The sequence below is a fragment of the Lathamus discolor genome, chromosome 8 (genome assembly GCF_037157495.1).
Source record: "Lathamus discolor isolate bLatDis1 chromosome 8, bLatDis1.hap1, whole genome shotgun sequence".
In the NCBI taxonomy this organism is placed as follows: Eukaryota; Metazoa; Chordata; class Aves; order Psittaciformes; family Psittacidae; genus Lathamus; species Lathamus discolor.
Genome location: NC_088891.1, coordinates 9,187,015 through 9,204,764, shown reverse-complemented (window position 1 = coordinate 9,204,764; position 17,750 = coordinate 9,187,015). Strand labels below are relative to the sequence as shown.

The 17,750-nt window shown below is 47.3% G+C and overlaps 1 protein-coding gene across 2 annotated transcripts; it reads right to left on the bottom strand.

Moving 5' to 3' along the window:
* On the bottom strand, window positions 1–16,964 carry FAH (fumarylacetoacetate hydrolase). 2 transcript variants are annotated; one of them, XM_065688692.1, is made up of 14 exons: window positions 16,806–16,964; window positions 14,402–14,512; window positions 13,693–13,814; window positions 12,630–12,679; window positions 10,753–10,843; window positions 10,119–10,216; window positions 9,809–9,861; window positions 8,159–8,258; window positions 7,352–7,482; window positions 6,534–6,609; window positions 5,105–5,151; window positions 4,198–4,299; window positions 3,107–3,224; window positions 1–216 (listed from the first exon to the last, which is right to left on the bottom strand). In XM_065688692.1, the coding sequence occupies exons 1-14, from the start codon at window positions 16,884–16,886 to the stop codon at window positions 137–139; spliced, it is 1,260 nt and encodes a 419-aa protein (XP_065544764.1). In that variant the 5' UTR covers window positions 16,887–16,964; the 3' UTR covers window positions 1–136. The 2 variants fall into 2 exon arrangements, with proteins under 2 accessions (XP_065544764.1, XP_065544765.1); XM_065688693.1 differs by lacking the exon at window positions 3,107–3,224.
* Between the last annotated feature and the right edge of the window lie 786 nt (window positions 16,965–17,750).

Genomic DNA, 17,750 nt, shown 5'->3' with positions numbered 1-17,750 from the left:
TTTATCTTAAGGTATTTATTGATAATTGAAAAGAACAAGATTCTAATCACTTGTATAAAAATAATAAATCTGAATAAAGCTTCATGACTGTTTGAGGGAAAGATCCTCCTCCTCAGATGTCACATTACTCCAGTCATCAGGGATCTGACAGGGCTGGAAGGATTTTTCCCGAGCACTGGCCAAATCCCACACGGAAGCCATTGCCCTGGCAGTAACCTAGGGCCAGAAAACAACAGACAGCTTGTTCTGTAAGGAGAGTAGGATTCTACCAGGAATAAAAGTGAATAAAGGCATAGAGAGACCAAAACCAAGTGGAAACATTTCAGAAATGCAATGAGGGGTAAAAATAAGAGTTCAGGTAGCCCAGGAATATATAAAAAAGGGAAAAGAAGCACAAAACGTAAAACATGGCAACAGTGAGTTCAGTGAATTGATCAAAGAGCAAACAAGACGTGCAACATTCCTGTTTTCAAACCTAACTTGCAGCATCATCAATCTAACTGGCAAGCTGATTCGCTGCCTGGCCCAGCCTTGCAATTAATCAAGTAAATCTGGATTCTCTTTCTGCAGCATTAGGACTGCTCCTGGGAGATCAAGATGCTTATGGCCAGAAAGATGATCATTAAACCCCCGCAAAGAGCAGGACCTGCCCTTACAGAGCCTGTTTCGCTTGCTAAAAGCAAGTAGTTTAGTTCCATGAGAAACTCAGCATCTGTCTCAAAATATTCAGTTATCCTCTATTACATAAAGAGGCGCTGAAGATCTGCTGACTGCTGCTGAACTTACCAGACTGTGACAACATCTCTAACTACAGGATGATTCAATCTCTCCCTACTCCTGCATGATGGGAAGGATGACATTTGGATGGAGATGCTGCAGTGCCTCTTGTTGCCATGGGCCAGTCGAGCTGCCCCAGAAACAGCATCCACTAGAAAAGCCGCAGGTGAAGGAGAGGAGGGGACAAAACCAGGGGCTTCTGGCCCATCGAGGAAGACTATTCTGGGAAGAAACAGCTGAGGAGATCTCCTGTAGCTCTCCACCAGAGTATCAGATCAGAGGAAGGACACAAGTGGAATATCCTGCATTTTAAAGACTGATTTTCACAGTTAAGAGATGGACTTTACTGAAATAATGGAATACATCATCATCCCTGTATGTGATAAAAAACAGCTGCCTTTGAGAAGCTAAGAGGGAGCTGAACAGAACAGACCTTAACTCCAATTCCCACCCTTAGCATGGATCAGTGGAAACCTCCTCCAAGGAAGAGGAGGGTGGGTGGCTCAGGCCACAGAGCAGCCAAAGTTATTGCAGCGTGAGGACAGACTCTGCCAGCACTAACCAACCACGCAGCTCTCACAGCCAGGCTGAAATGAAGTGTTTCCAAGGACAGCAGTGTCTCTAAGTGCTTGAGCAACAGCCCACAGACACCGCCTCAGTATCTGCTGGGTAATCCCCATTTGTAAGCAATACTGGAGCAAGACACTTGCTTTAAGGCTCAGCTCAATTTCCATTTGTTTCATTAGGCTTCATTGCCAGCTTTCCTTTGAGCGTCAGCTTTCCTTTGAGTGCCAGCTTATTATTTCAGCCCAGTTTAGTTATCCTTGCTGTCAACTACGATTTAGAGCAGTACCAAGGAGCAGCACATTTAACAAAGCAAGCTCTGTGCTGCCAGCACAGCAGAGTGCCAAGACGCTACAGGGAGATGTCTGCAGCTGGCTGCAGCAGATCATCAGCAACCTATCCCTCCCAGTGCTTCCTTCTGAGATTCACTTCTTGGGAAAAATACATTTCTCTCATTTTATGTGTTAGGGCTCTGAAATAGCTCCCACAAGGCGAACAAGAACACAAAGTTGAAATAGGAGACTAGAAATTTTGGGTTGGGCATTTGGCACGAGATAATCGTGCTGCCTCGGGAGGGGATGCAATAGCCCTGGCCCTGCCTCAAGGGTGCTTTAAGACTCCAGACCTGCCATACATCACTGAATAGGAGCAGATCCCAAACTGTCTCATCAGATAGCCACAGCAGCACCTGGCTCTTGTGAATCGCCCGATGCCCTGGTCACTACAACCATAAACTGCTGCTAGTGTAAAATAGCACAGCAAACTGATGAACATGAAATTGTCCCACTGGGGCAATGGTGCCTTCATCCATGTTAACGCCACCACCATCAAGCTATCTTTAAAGATTAAAGACATTCCGGATTTATAGTATTTATTTAAGTAGCATAGCTTGTTCTGGACACAAAGAACAACATGGGTCATGGTCTAGTCCCATTTGGTGCTGAGCTGGCCACCTTGTGCAAGCAGCTCCCAAACTGCTAGGTGCTCATTGCCAATAAAGATGTCAGCATGTACCTCCAAAGGAACAATCATAATACCTAACTGTACGCTAATCTGGGGCTCCTGGTGTAGTTACTGGAGAGAGATCTGTAGCTCTGGAGGGCATGTGGCACTCTGAGTTGCTGTAGGAGTGTCTCTGCACTGAACGTAAGCAAGCTCTCCATACGAGCCTATGGAGAGCAGTATCAGGTGCCTACTTGTTGCAGCACGAGTAGTTACTCGGTAGGTAGGGAGACTAAAGGATGTTAGAGGTGTAGGGGACTCCTCAGTTTCATCCTCTACAGCATTCTCCAGCACATCTCGACCTCCAGTTGCCTCAGCCTCTTCCTCTGTAAAACTGGCAGCACCATGGCAGAAACATGATTTTCAAAGCTATCGCATAGGCTGCCAGACATGTTCCACATGCAAACTTGGACTGTAATAGCAACAGCACATCAACTACTTCTAGTCCCAGGATATTCTTGCCCATAATGGCAAATGTACCTCCATCATCCCATAGCACTCACACACAGGCATAGCAAGATCCTTACGTACTTAGCAAAGCAAATAATCTAGTTCAGACAGCATTTATAGCAGGGCAATTGCTATCCACCTGATTTTGTCTCCTGACAGGTTGTTCCTGACAGGAATGGAGTTAGAAACAACTGTGCTTGTGTGGCAGGTATGTACAGAATAGCCCATCTCCCCATGAGGCGCTTACCCTACCGGCATTAATCTATGGGAACGTGTCCTTGGTGCAGTGTGAGAGCAGCTGTTCAGCCATTACCTGTCAGAACGATTTCATCTCCGTCCTGCAGGAATTTACGAGACTGCCCGCTGCCAAGAGGGATTTCTTTTGTTCCATTCCAGGACAGCTCCAGCATGGAGCCAAAGCTCTCTGGCTCCTGGAGCAAGAGTTCAGAAACAAACAAACAACTTTTTAGTGCCTGTCCTGCTGCTAAGCTACTTGCTGCTGGAAGGAGACACACATTAGCGCTACAGACCAGAGTTTTGCTGTTGGTTTAATTCATGGATACGTAGGCTTGTTTTCCTGCTTTTGCATTTTAATTGCTTGCTCGCTATAAGCTGCCATGCTTACAGCTGTGTGTTTAACATAGTGCTAAACCCTGTAGAAGTAGTTTGGGTCTGCTGCAGAAACAAATGGAAACAAAATGAGGGCTCTTCTACAAATCCAGTGCTTTTATGTAGTCACGTTTTGGATTTTTAATTACATTTGTTCTTCAGAAGAGCAAAGCTGGTGAGTGTTTGCAAGTCTTTAATGTCAAGCTGTATTGTCAATAGTTTAATTGTAAATAAAGTCAATTGTAATGTCAATAGTTTAAAGGAAGCAACGAGCACTTCAGAAATGCTCAAAATGGAAGTGCAGGTATCCCAGCTTAGAAACAACTTACCTGAGGGTGTCTTTCAGACAGCACAAGCCGGATTTATAGTTGATGTTTCAGAAAATGCAAGTTACCCACATTCTGCAACAACTGTCCCCATGGCAGTTCAAGGGAAATTACAGCTAGTGAAGTTACGTCTAGAGAAACTAGGAGTTACACCCATGCACCTTTTGCCTTCTTAGAAATCAAAAAGCTGCATTTCACAGAGTGCAAATGGGCCATGTGGATGCTTGTGCACAGATATCAATTTGCATCTGCAGTAAAACAGTTCCAAGAGGAAGGAGTGCAGGAAAGGTTAAACCCCAAAAACAACGAGAGACCCACCACTTTTCAGTGCGATTTTGGGGCTGCTCAAGCAGCAGCCTGGGAAAGAACTGCACAGATTTTCATCAAACAGGACTCGGACCCAAACCCCACTCAGTCTGTTTTGTGCTGCTGACCAGTTCGCAGTGACTGTCAGTGTTTAAACACTCACGGGTCCACTGATTGTGCCAGAGGCCAGAAGATCTCCAGGTCTGAGGTTGCACCCACTGATTGAATGATGAACCAGCTGCTGCTTCATAGTCCAGTACATGTGCTGGAGGAAGGAGGAAGAGGAGGCTGAACAGGGAAGGACAAACCTCTCTGCCATGGCAATAGGCTGTGCAGAACACACTGCATTCTCAGGGTGATGCTGGTAAGACTGTCCCTACAGAAGAGTTCTCTTATTTAATCAGGAACTCTCAGTAGTTACTGTACCTTGGCTGATTGCTTTCTAAATGATGAACAGGAGCTGCTATGTGCATACAAACCACATATTTTAACATGCAATTTGTCCCTTGAAAATTCTTTTCTTTCAATTGGATGTCATGTCTCCTCTCTCCTTCCTCTTTAAGGCCAGCACTACTGACCCAGGATCCATTATTAAACCCAGTATTGTAATGGCTGTATAGAAACATCTCCTTATTACCGATTTGCTGACTACTGATTTACTGATTAAGGTAATTGCTATGCAAAGAACCAAATGTGAATATAAAATTGACTGAGAAATCCTGCACATGGTACATATACCTCCTGGCTTCAATCAGACTGTAAAGGCAGAGCCCCCACATTCCCTTTGCCTACCAGTCCTTCAGTTTCAGCTCTCCCTGCTATATTAGCGTGCAATTTGGGACACTCTGAGCACCATAAAACAAGCAGCAGAAAGAGCTGCCCACTCAGGTGTTTCCATCTCAGCAGGGGTGAACTATCGCCACCCTCAACTCTTTTGCCTCCATCCCCTGTGCACACATGCACCAGGTGTGATCTTCAGCTAATGCGAAAATCAGTGTCGGAAATTGCCTAAGGCTGGAGCTGACGGCATCAGCAAGATTTCAAGCAAATAAAAGATGATGGAGTCTTACCTTGAAATTGGATCTGCATATAGTAGCTGGCATGCTCATTCCTTCTGCTGCAGAAAATACAAAATAAGGAACAGAGAAGCAATTTGTTTGTGTTGGGTGAACAATGTTGGAGTCGTCATTTTACAGATGGATGGAGACTTCTTTTATGATTGTGACCCCTAGCAAGAAACAAACAATGACATTTTCTGTTGATAGGAAGGCTAGCATTTCATAGAAAACAAATGTGCAGATGGTACTGGGGTAGCACCACGCTGCCCATTTCCTCCTCTGCTCTACCACAGGAGTAATACCTGGACCCACTGGTCAGCAGGGCCATGAGCTGAGTAAACCTTATGAAGTTCAACCATGCCAAATGCAAGGTCCTACACCTGGGTCGGAGCAATCCCAGGCACAGCTACAGGTTGGGCAGAGAACAGATTCAGAGCAGCCCTGTGGAGAAGGACTTGGGGGTGCTGGTCGATGAGAAAATGAACATGAGCCGGCTGCAGTGTGCGCTCACAGCCCAGAAAGCCAACCGTATCCTGGGCTGCATCAAAAGGAGCATGACCAGCAGGGCGAAGGAGGTGATCCTGCCCCTCTACTCTGCTCTTGTGAGACCTCACCTGGAGCATTGTGTGCAGTTCAGGTGTCCTCAACATAAAAAGGACATGGAACTGCTGGAACAAGTCCAGAGGAGGGTCACGAGGATGATCAGGGGACTGGAGCACCTCCCGTATGAAGACAGGCTGAGGAAGTTGGGGCTGTTCAGCCTGGAGAAGAGAAGGCTGCGGGGAGACCTCATAGCAGCCTTCCAGTGTCTGAAGGGGGCCTATAGGGATGCTGGGGAGGGACTCTTCCTCAGGGACTGTAGTGACAGGACAAGGGGTAACGGGTTCAAACTTAAACAGGGGAAGTTTAGATTGGATGTAAGGAGGAAATTCTTTCCTGTGAGGGTGGTGAGGCACTGGAATGGGTTGCCCAGGGAGGTTGTGAGTGCTCCATCCCTGGCAGTGTTCAAGGCCAGGCTGGACAAAGCCTTGGGTGGCATGGTTTAGTGTGAGGTGTCCCTGCCCATGGCGGGGGGGTTGGAACTGGATGATCTTAAGGTCCTTTCCAACCCTAACTATTCTATGATTCTATGAAACACCTGAACCCCACACACCTCTGCTCTTCCCATGCCCTGCTTACCCCTGCCCATGCAGGCAAAGCCCACAGGGACACTCCTCATCATGAGCTGATCACCTGGGGTGCATTCTATGATTCCCTTCTCAGCACATTGCTGCATGGCCAATAGGGAAGAGAGCTTTGCCTCTTTCTCTGACAGAGGCTATCTGGGCATAGATGGAAGCAGAACACTACAGAGCCAAGAGCAAATTGTCTGAAATATGTGGTGGTTCAGCAACCCTTAAATGGCAATTTCACCTTCATAACCCACTTGGCATTGCCGTACCTTTAATAGCAACAAAGAGCTTGATGTCGAAAGTGTAGGGTTCTTTATCCTGAAGGTAGGGCAGTGGCTTGGGATCCTAAAAGCAAATAAAAAAGCATCACAGTCTAAGCAAACAGAAAGGAAAAATTCCATAAGTCATCCCAATGACTTTTTGTTTAACCAAACTGTGCTGCACACCCCATTTACTTCACCATTGTTACTGCTCAGATCATTGGTTTCATGCACACACTTTTAAAGACCTTTCTGAACAGATAGATGCTATTGAATCCAATTCCTTTTTCTGAACTTTGGCTCCAAAAGCCTTCTCCATCACTATGGCGTGGATGCTAATCCAAAACAAACACAGTGCTAACACACCTTTGCTCTGTGCCTGCACAGAGAAGATAGTGAGCTCTCTGCAAGACTTCATTATCCTTTTCAATCTTAACTAAACATCTACATAATGCAGACATCTGGAAATCCTTGAACAAAGTGTTTTGGCTTGAGTCCACTCTCTCCACTGCTCGCTGGATGCTGAAGTGCTACCGAATGCTAACAAGAAGCTCTCAGATCAGTTTATTTTCAGGTGTTTTAAAGGAGATGAGCAGGATGACAGCTCAGGGCACCCTGTGCCAGCACCAGTGGCATCAATGAGCATTTGAACTGAAGGGCTCAGCATGCCCTTTGTATGTCTGGAAGCAGGGTCACACTTGTAAACTCTACGAAGAAAGTGCTTGGCATTGATACAGCTCAGTGATTTCTCTTGATGGGACCTCTCAGTTGCGCAGAGATTTTTCTAGCACTGTTTTTCCTTTATTTCAGTCCTTTATTTTGCTAACCTGGACAGGGTTTGGCAACACGAATGGCATGAGAGCTTCCATGGTAACAACCCAAGGGGAGATGGTGGTGCCAAAGTTCTTGCCCAGGAATGGACCCAGAGGAACATATTCCCATTTCTGGATGTCACGAGCTGGGAAGAGAAAGTTCAAAGCAATGCTGCTAAATATATCCTAGGAGTTACACAGAAATCACCACCTCTGAAAAAGTAACATGGATCGCAAATGTTATCACCACCCTTTTCTAGCCATTGAGCCCAAATCCTGGTTTGTATCCACCTGTTTCAGACCCTCAAAACTATTTTCGTAGACCAACTAGATTAGCAATAATTAAAATGAGTCGGGCCATCCCCATATAATCAGCATTTTCATCCCCAGTTAGTTAATGCTTTTACACCCAGCTAATGGCCCGTGCCTGTCATAGGGCCAATTTCAACTAGTTAAATCTATGCAGAGACCAAGGGATTTGCAATTGCCAAATCCTTTTCCTACTCCTGACACTGGAATCAATCTTCTGTTGGAATCACCATGCTTAGGGCTGATCCATCCCTGCTCAGAAGAAACTAGACTGGTGTTAGCTCCTTCATAAGTAAATAAATCTTCATTAGGCAGCATTTTCTAGTTCTACTGATTGATCAAAGATGGATTGAGACAGAGCTTGAGACAGCATTTCATGTTCATCCCTTTCAGCTGCACCCAGTGTTTCCAATGATCACTATCCTACTGCTAAAATACATCATTCGTCCCTATCTAAGTTTTCCCGTGATGCTGTAACCCCCTCTCCAGGCAGACTCCCGCAGCACTGTTTACCGCTCCAGTCATTCATAAGGACCATCCCAAAGATGTGCTCTTGGGCTCTGCTGATCGGAATCGGTTCCCCAAACTTGTTTCCAGGACCTACGAAGAACGCCTGAAATTAAAAAGCAAAATACCTGTTACGGAAGGTTTTGAAGCTCAAACTCTTTACTGCACAGAGGGTTACAGGCACAAGCAACAGAAGCAAGACAGGTAAAGGCATCGTTTACCATACACCATTAGTTGTGACAGCCCCATCCCTGGCAGTGTTCAAGGCCAGGCTGAACGGGGCTTGGAGCAGCCTGGTCTACTGGAAGGTGTCCCCGTCCATGGCAGGGGGTTGGAACTGGATGAGCTTTGAGGTCCCTTCCAACCCAAACCATTCTATGACTCTATGAAAACTCTTTTTCTTCCCCTCCATGCAGCTGGCAGGCTTGAAAAGCGCAAGAGCACTGCGCTGCTAAGGGATAGTCCTTATACAAGGTCACAACATTGTCAAAACGCAGGAGCAAAAATGGTCCCTCCTAATTACAATCCGGATGCAGAACAGGTTTGCCCACTGAAATTACTCCGTTTGCTGCAGACATTGAACAGAAAAGACTAAAGTCATCTGCGAGCATGCTGAATGTGCTGCGGCTTGTCATAACAGTGGGGAAGAGGAGGCAGGTAGAGAAATGCACCCACTGAGTACAACAGGTCATGAACTCGCTGTCTGTACTTGCTCCCTTAGAAAAGGTACAGCCTGAGCATGTGGCAGAGAATTCTGCAGGGAATCTCAGTTGTCTCTTTCTGCCAACAATATGGAAGCTTTTGATTCCAAAAATTCCATCAATCTAAATCACCTCTCACAGCAGCCAGTGGTAAAACTCAAGCTGCAAAGCAGAGGTATGGAAGCGTCTCATGTACCCCACTTGATGGGACTGTCTCCCCGTCTATAGCATTGATCTGCAAAGCATACAGCATTACAGACTTTCACTTCATTTTTAGTATTATTTCCCTTAATATTAGACTTCTTCCCTTTTTTTGTTAAGGGAGACATGAGGAATAAATCCTATGAAAATTATATAAATCATATAAATCACAACGAACAATCCTATAAAACTCCTTCTGGACCACACTAAGCCACAAGAAGACACACCTTCCAAGGATGTTTTGTTACAACACAGGCTTCATCTTTCTAAGCAGATGGCTGAGGAATTTGAATCACACTCCCAAGAACTCTCAGCTTCTTCTGCTCTGGACTCAAGGCGCAGACAGCCTGCATTCCCAAACCCCCAGAGTCCATTCAAAGATCCTGGCTTCAGTGTCAAGGTAGCAGATAACCATGTAACAGGCTGTGGTGTCTGATAAAAAGAATTACTCCTGCGTGCTTCCAGACTGCTGCAATAGTGCCCAGATTTGCCCAGAGAAGCCATTTCCAGCCCAAAAGCAGTGTTAGCCAACCACTCAGTGAGCTAATGCACCCTCCAACTCATCAGAAGGGAAAGTTTCCCCCTTAGAAATCTTTTATTACTTGCTGCACAGGATGCTCAAAGGGAAACACAGGAAAGGACCTTATGCAACATCAGTTTTAGAAGAAACTAAACTTTCCTTTTCTTCCCTGTTTCTACCTTAATGTTTTTCAATGCTACAGAAAACCAGAGGTATGGAAATAGGCCGTCTTACCATTTCTAACTCGATATCCAGACGCTTACACGCACCAAACACTGGAGGTTTATCTGTGGGTAGGAGAAAAAGTGCTTTAAGACAGGGAGGTAGGTAAGGAAGTAAAAGTATCAGCCAGAAGAAACAGAGCAGCTGGTGCTGCCTGGTGTGCAATGACAAGATGGACTTAACTCAGGGCTCTCACTTGCCCTGACCCCAGGATGGGCTTTACAAGGCACCCCAGGCCCTTCCTCTCCACCACTCTGTGATGTGGAAGAAAAACAAAAGATAAAATAATAATAAGCCCATTAAGAGCCTCTCATGGACTCACCATTGTCAGGTCTCATTTGCCCCACAGGTCTCCGGATGGGCGTTCCAGATACCACAACAGATGATGCCCGGCCGTGATAACCAACAGGTAAGTGCAGCCTTGTGAAAGAGCATCACAGAACATAGGTCAGCTGCGTAACCACTGCCACCACCAGCAGCAATTTGGGGTGGAAGCACCATCAGGGTGCAAGGAGAGAGCTCTGCACAGATGGGCACAGACATTTGCACCTTACTTGCTCTGATATAAAGACGCGAGAGAACTATAATCCAAAGCCATGTAGCAGTCTTAATGCCCTTCTGTGTCACTGCTCCACTTAATTCCTTGGAGCTTAAACCCAGCTTTCTTGTCACTCAGTAAAACCAATTTCTTAGGTAAATCTGCCTTTGAACCAGAGAGCTGCATTGTAATTGGTGTGGCTGCTGCAACGAAATGCAGTGCAGACTCAGCTAAGCCTGGGGAAATGTGGTTTTCAGGACTAGTATCAAACTCTGGGCAGCACAGATTCTCATCTGCTATGAACCGACACCAGCATTTTGAAAGACTGAAAGACTACTCAGATCTTTGAAAAATCCTATGTATGTACAGAGAAGCATGCAAAATAATACTGCACTAGGGGAAAACTTGAAGGACCCACCAGTTAGGCATTAAAGCGTTCTCCTTCCCCCTGAACATGATTCCAACGTTTGTGGCATGTTGGCGTGAAGAATAGAAGTCAGTGTAATCTCCTGCATGAAAAGAAACCCATAAAATAGGGATCAATGGAAGGAAAGACCGTCACTTGATGGGGCTAAAGCACATTGCACACTGCTGGCAACGAGAGGAGAAAAGGAGAGAGCGAGAGCACAAGGCGTGGAGCAATATTTAATATTACTAGCAGAGGGATGTAATGAATAGCATAAAGGAGGCCATTAACAGTTCACCTAGGGATTCTGAACACAAAGCTGGCCTTCTTGTTGACGTTTACAGCAGAGACAAGGGGGGAAAGCGCAAGGGCATCAGGCACCAGCCCCTTTCCAGAGGGGACCGGTCCCAGTGCTCTCTGCCAGCGGTACCCGGAGGGAACCGGCTCGTTCTCAGGACATCTGCTGCCCTCTGCCGCCATCCCAGCAAACAGCGTCCCTCCGCAGCCCAACGGGATACAGCGGCTTTAGGGAAAACTCCTCTTGGGAGGGGGCATTTACTCGACGTTAGGCTGTTCTGCAAGATTATTGAGTTTTCCTGCAGCCCCTGCAGAGGCTGCAGCCAGTGCCTGCAGGACAAGCATGGATCACGCACAGCACAGAGCTGAATGTAAATGTAGTGGAAATCTAAATCACAGAATGGTTTGGGTTGGAAAGGACCTTAGAGCTCATTCAGTTCCAACCCCCTCCCAGGGGCAGGGACACCTTCCAGTAGACCAGGTTGCTCCAAGCCCAGTCCAACCTGGCCTTGAACACTGCCAGGGATGGGGCAGCCACGGCTTCTCTGGGCACCCTGTACCAGTGTCTCACCACCCTCATAGTACAGAGCTTCTTCCTACTACCTCATCTCAGTCTCCCCTCTGTTGGTTTAAAGCCATTCCCCCTTGTCTTGTCACTACATGCCCTTATAAAAAGTCCCTCCCCAGATTTCTCATAGGCCCCTTTAGGTATTGGAAGGCTGCTATAAATAACTTGTGGCTGCATGACCCAGTCAATGCCATGCTGCCGGAGCAGAGCTCTCATTCACAGTGCTCATGAGTGCAAGAAGCCAGCCATGTTTTGACAAGATATATTCGACCTGGAACCGTTTTGGGAAGGCATCATGTCTATGGAAACCCATCACAGTTCCTTTGGGCCTGGGTGAACTTTGTCCCAGAGCAGAGCTGCGCTCCAGAAAGCCCAGTGGGAACAGAACTGGGCTGGGAAATGGGCGAGTTCACATCCCTGCTCCTGCGAAGGTCACAGCCCTCGAGTGATTTTGATCAAGTTGGTTTGGGTCCAAACATAAACTTCTGTTAAAAACAGGGAAATGTTTATGTAGCTGTATGGATACACTAACTCCACAGGAGCCTGGGCGCATGGGAATGGAGGTATGACATGAGATGCAGAGTAATAGTCTGGGAGTGGAGGCTCATGTTTGTCTATGAGGCGATGCCAGAGCCTTGCAAAGCTTTGGAAATCTGCATTATTTTCTGATGGCAAATGGGGAAAATATTGGAAACTGAACAAGTGTTCCCTCCCTCGCCCTTGTCACAGAGACCTTTGGTGATGCCGCTCTGATGACAAGAGTTATGGAGCACCAGGCAACTCTGATTTAGTGAGAACTGCATCCAAGAACTTCCTGGTTGCTATTGAGTTTCCCCAGGCTTTTATTCTTCTGCCACAGACAGCACCTACCTTTCATTACACACAATAATATACTTCTGGCTCCTGCAAAGCCCATTCTGTGTCACAGCAATGATGTGTCTGTCTGAGCAAACTGGAAATAAAGCAGCTTCTCTAGGTGGGAGCAAAGGGCAGCACCGAGCGGCCCTGAGCTGCAGAGACTCACCGATGTGGGCTGGCAGATGCATCGTCGCAGAAGCTTGAGGTACAAATGCTCTGAAATGGAAAGCAATGATTTCAGCTCTCAGAAAACCTGCAGCTCTCACCCGTAAGAGGTTTATGAGTGTGTAAGAGGCTGCTCTTTCTCCTCGCTCTTTCCTTAATTGAGTTTGCAAAGTCTTGCAGCAAAAAAGAACCTGCAGAAAAGCTGCTGTTACTGGGATGGTTGTGACCCAAGGAGCATCCATCAGGGTACAAATGGGGAGTGGGGCATGCCTGGGGCAATCTGGCTGGCATCCCAGGGGGTGCAGGGACACACACAGTGCACACAGCTGAGCAGGTCACTGCGGCATGGAAAGGATGACTTTATGGGACATGGCTCTCAGGTGCCTGATTCAAACTGCTGGGTCTGCTCAGGGAAGATCCCTGCATCAAGCAGAGGATTTACCCCTCTCCTGCATGAATGCCCACATCACCCCAGCAAGATAGGGAGGACCCACTCCTGCTCGCTGCTAGGCGAGTGCTTGCAGCGCTCAGAGCATCACTCCAGAAGAACAACGTGTGTGATCAATGGACACACACGTTTCCTATCAGCACAGCACAGAGCAGAGCACAGCCCTCCTCTCCCACTCCTGCACCAGCGCACTGCCCCTCATCTGAAGCTGATTTGTGACAACGGATTTGGTTTTAGCCAAGTCAGGCGGTTTCTGAGGCGCAACTGGGGTGTCTCCCCATGCCAGCTGATGCTCCGGGCAGGTCAGTGCTGCAGAAGGTGGGAGAGGCAGAAAGGAGACCCTTTGCAGCTATGTCTTCCTCGAAGGCCGTGGTGGAAGGGATGTGGTCAGGGAGCCAGCCTGTCTCCACCCATGCCAGGGTGACCCCCGGATCTGTGGGCACTTGAAGCATTAATCACAGATGTAATTGCAAAGGGGAAGCCCTCAGTGTGCTCGGACCTCAGTTAATCCCCATGTAGGCGGCAGGTGTTGGTGCCTTGGATCACCACATGCTCTGGGCGATGCAGGGCAGAGCTGACAGGTCTCCGTGCCCCGCAGGACCCTCCGCTCCCTCACCTCCTCCGCAGCTCCGCGTTGTCCCTCAGGACCGGCTCTCCGGCCGACAGCAGCCTCTGGAGGAAAGCCCTGGCCTCCGTCCACGCCGCACAGCCAAGCCCCATGAAGGCGTTCAGGGTCGGCTGACAGGCAAGAGAGGTGGTGCGTAAATGACCACATTCTGCTTAACCTTGGCATGCACAGATGATGTCCAGGGGTTGGATGCCTGTGGGCTGGGTTATGTGGTGGTGGCTGCCCAGATTGCCCGTCCTCCCTGTTCATAACCGCCTGCGCTGCCCTCCTCCCACCACCAGTCCCCTGAAGCAGGATCTGCTGCATGTCTGCATCCTAACCCTCCTGACACTGCATCAGACCTCAGCAGCTTTGCTACCTCACCTGGCTGCAACCAGAGGTCATCTGTATTTAATTTTACCCTTAACCAACCTCCCTGTAATTAAAATCCCATCTGACACCTTGCCACCAAAGGTTGAAGGCACAAGCAGGACTGAAGTGATGGCTTTGTGTCAGACCCCTGCACTGCCAAAGACTGATGAGACTTTCAGAAGAAACATTCTTCGGACCCCCAATGCCTCTGTTGTCCTCACTTATCACAGTGTGATGAGTTCCCTGCAGCAGTGCCCTGATGACACAATTCCAGTTCGTGTTGGTCATCTCACCACAAGTTGCTAACGCCACAAGTTGGAAATTAGAACAACAGACTGATAAATACCTGGTCAAAGACATGCTGGTGTTTGGCAAGAGCTGGTCCATTGAACAGATGTTTAATGACGCTGAGATCCAGAATCTGGTCTCCAATCGCTACCCCGAGCCTGCGCCTAGGCTGAAAATGAGTGAGAGGAGCGGGGGAAAAGAAGAAGAGTTCGTGCATGTACCCATAAAACCTCCAAAGAGGGCATGGGGGAAGACAGTGACCACAGGCAGTTTAATCCATCAGGGACAAGGGTCTGATATCACAGCAATTGACCATTAAAAGCTAGCTGATGAGACTGGCTGCTGAAAAGCATTAAGACTTGGAAGCAGAGCATCACTGCAGACTCCCTGCAAATGGGTGGGAAAAAGCTCTCTCCTTATCCCCACTTATTTGGGGGAAGGCCAGGCCAACCCGCAGAGGTTTCTCTCCCTGCTCCCTTTCCCCCAGAAGTATTTGCCCACCCCTCATTAATGAGCAGCATTAATAATAATCCCATACACCTGAAACACCCTGTGAAGTAGGAAAATCCTATTCCTCCTGTAGACAGGACAGGAAGTGAAGCACAGACACACTGTGGGCAGAACTGATCTCATCCCTATAACCAGGTAATTAGAGAAGGAGGCACTTCCGCACTGCAGTTCCTCCCCAAAAGATGAAGAGTGACCCAGACCCCACTGCAATACAAGGAACGCAGCACATCTTGCTCAACCATACTACTTCTGTACGACACCAAATGATGCTGCCCTGCAGAACCCATCCCATGCCATGTGAGGAGCCCATGACTCGCATGCAGACCTAGTCTAGATCTCACTGCAGGAACATGCACGTTGCATTCACCACAGATGCAATGTAAGACACAAAGACCCCCTTCATCCACTGCAGCTCTGGCAGGGCTGGTGCCAAGCGCATGTGGAGCCAGTGGTGACAGCGCGGGAGCAGCACGGATGGTCCCATTGCAGCTCTGCCCCAGCTGTACGTGGTTATAAAAATGCCACTGCATTCAGAGACCAGTTGCAATTATTTGTGGCTTTAGGCAAATAAAGGGAATAACCATCTATGAAAATCCATGCTATTAAACCCATTTTTTCAACCTTTCATTTCAAAGCAAGATGCCAAATGTGATAGTATTTATTCAGCAAACATTCCTGCAGAAAAACTTAGAGGTCATGTCAGGTTAATTTGTAACTGGGATAGTCAAGAATGACATGAACTTTGGCTTGAAATCATTAAGATACTGGGCTACTTTTAGAACACTATTTTCCCAAATCATTTCCATAAGTCCTTGCCTGCCTTTGCATGAAGTTTGAGTGAAGATGCTTGCTTCAGAGGACAGTTACTGCAGAAGGCAGAATAATAATCCAAACTCACTAGATAACAACACATACCCCCCTAGGAGGAGATTAAAAGAACCATCTCGGGCTTATCTTTGGAAAATGCCACATCAAAAACCACAATCTTCCGGTTTAAATTCTTGTTTTTAAACCTGCACGGATAAGCCGAGACAGCAGAAACCAGGAGATAATCACGAAGTTTCCTTGAGCAATAATAAATAAATCCTCCACTTTTTCCTTCTGATACATGGCTCTGGGCTCTCCTTCTCCAGCACACATTGCCAGGGCTCCATCCCAGTGGGCACTCAGAGGTGTGAGGTTCAGCTGGGCTCAGTTCGCATGAAAATGGGAATTGAAAGAAAGGTTGAATGGTGTTTTCTTACGTGATCATAAAATACAAAGCCTGAAGCTGGCTCAATCCATAGCCTTTGGGCACAGCTTTCAACACAACACACTTTTACATGTTTACTGCATCATTGCATAAACGTCTGCCAATAAAATACAATGGGTCAGTGGCAAAGACAGAATTGAAACACTGATTTTGTTCCTTGGATTAATGCTTTTGCAGGCACCAAACTCACCCAGAGCTGGTGACCAGACCAGAAGACATTCACTTGCAAATATGGTGTTTTCAATTCAGACTCACATCACTCCATGTTGTGTAAGAGGGACTGGGCGCTACAGAACTAACAGTAAATTAAGCACTTAATGTGTGTTTTTTAGGGTGATGGTGTGATTACACTCAGTCACGAAGAAAATGAGGGGCTCAGTTACAAAAAAGTCCATGCAAACTGTGCTGCACATCTAAAGTGAATGGCTCCAGCAGAAATTTAAAGGTTTAACAAGCTGAAACCACCCAGACCTACTGTGCATACTAGTCAAAATGTTCCTCCTAAGTATTAACACCTTCTTTTATGCAATGTCAAAGATGCTTGAACAAAACAGCCACACTAAAACAATAGTTTTTCTGTCAAGTAAGGAAGCCCATGAAAGCATCTCAGGCTGGGAAGCTTTTCTTCCTCATTGTTCCGAGGCTGTGACTAGGAGCAACCAATCACAACACCCCAAGGACAAAGTCTGCTGCTACTTACCTGCTCCTTGGTGGAGAAAACGCCGTAAGGGAGATTTTGGAGAGGAAAATCTGAGTCCTTGTCTACCTGGATGAAAGACATGCTGACCACCGAGCGGCCGCCGACCACAGAGGAGAGCCCTACCTCACGCTTTCCTAGGAGGAAGATCCTCTCCAGATGTTGCAACATGAAGCACCAAACCCCACCCTCCATCCTCAGCCCCAAACCAATCCCTGATCTGCCTCCATCACACCCCTCTGCCTGCTCCCTCTGGCAGTAGTTAATCAGTGCCAGAGGCTTTCCTGAGTCAACAGCCATTAACTGCCCCCAGCAAGGTAGAGCCCAGGGCAGAAACAGCCTCTTTCTCCTTGAGAAACCCACACACGGAGCTGAGTCCTTTTACCAGGTACATCACCACGGACAGCTCTAAAGCCACAGGTATCTCTACTCATTCACCCTCTAAGTGGTTGCTAACACGCTGGAACAATGGTGATTTTACCCACGTGGAGCAGCTCTTCCACCAGGAGCTCGGCAACCCTTGGGAAGTTGCACAACTTGCACCTGAAACTGCATTTTAGGTGCTTTTTAGTTTTGTAATACTGCACCCAAGTCCTTCATTTGCTCCAGGTAGCTCCAAACCTCGCATATCCACAAAACACCAAAGAGGCTGGTCTGCTCCCAGCCCTGGCTTTCTCCCAGCTGCAGGGTAAAATTCACCCATATTCAGGAAAAACAGAAGCCAGTGAGAGGGTATATCTTTGAAATTAGAACTAAATACTGAAAACCATCCATTTTCAATAAAAATAGTTAGATGCCTGTGACTGCCAAGCCAAAGAACTGGTTTCCTGCTCAACTTCTTTTGGCAGAGAAGACTCTGTTAGAAGAAATGTTAAAGACTTGTTAGAAGAAATGCAGCAAGCTGTACAGGCAAATACTCAGTGTAAGATGACACAACAGCATCAATGA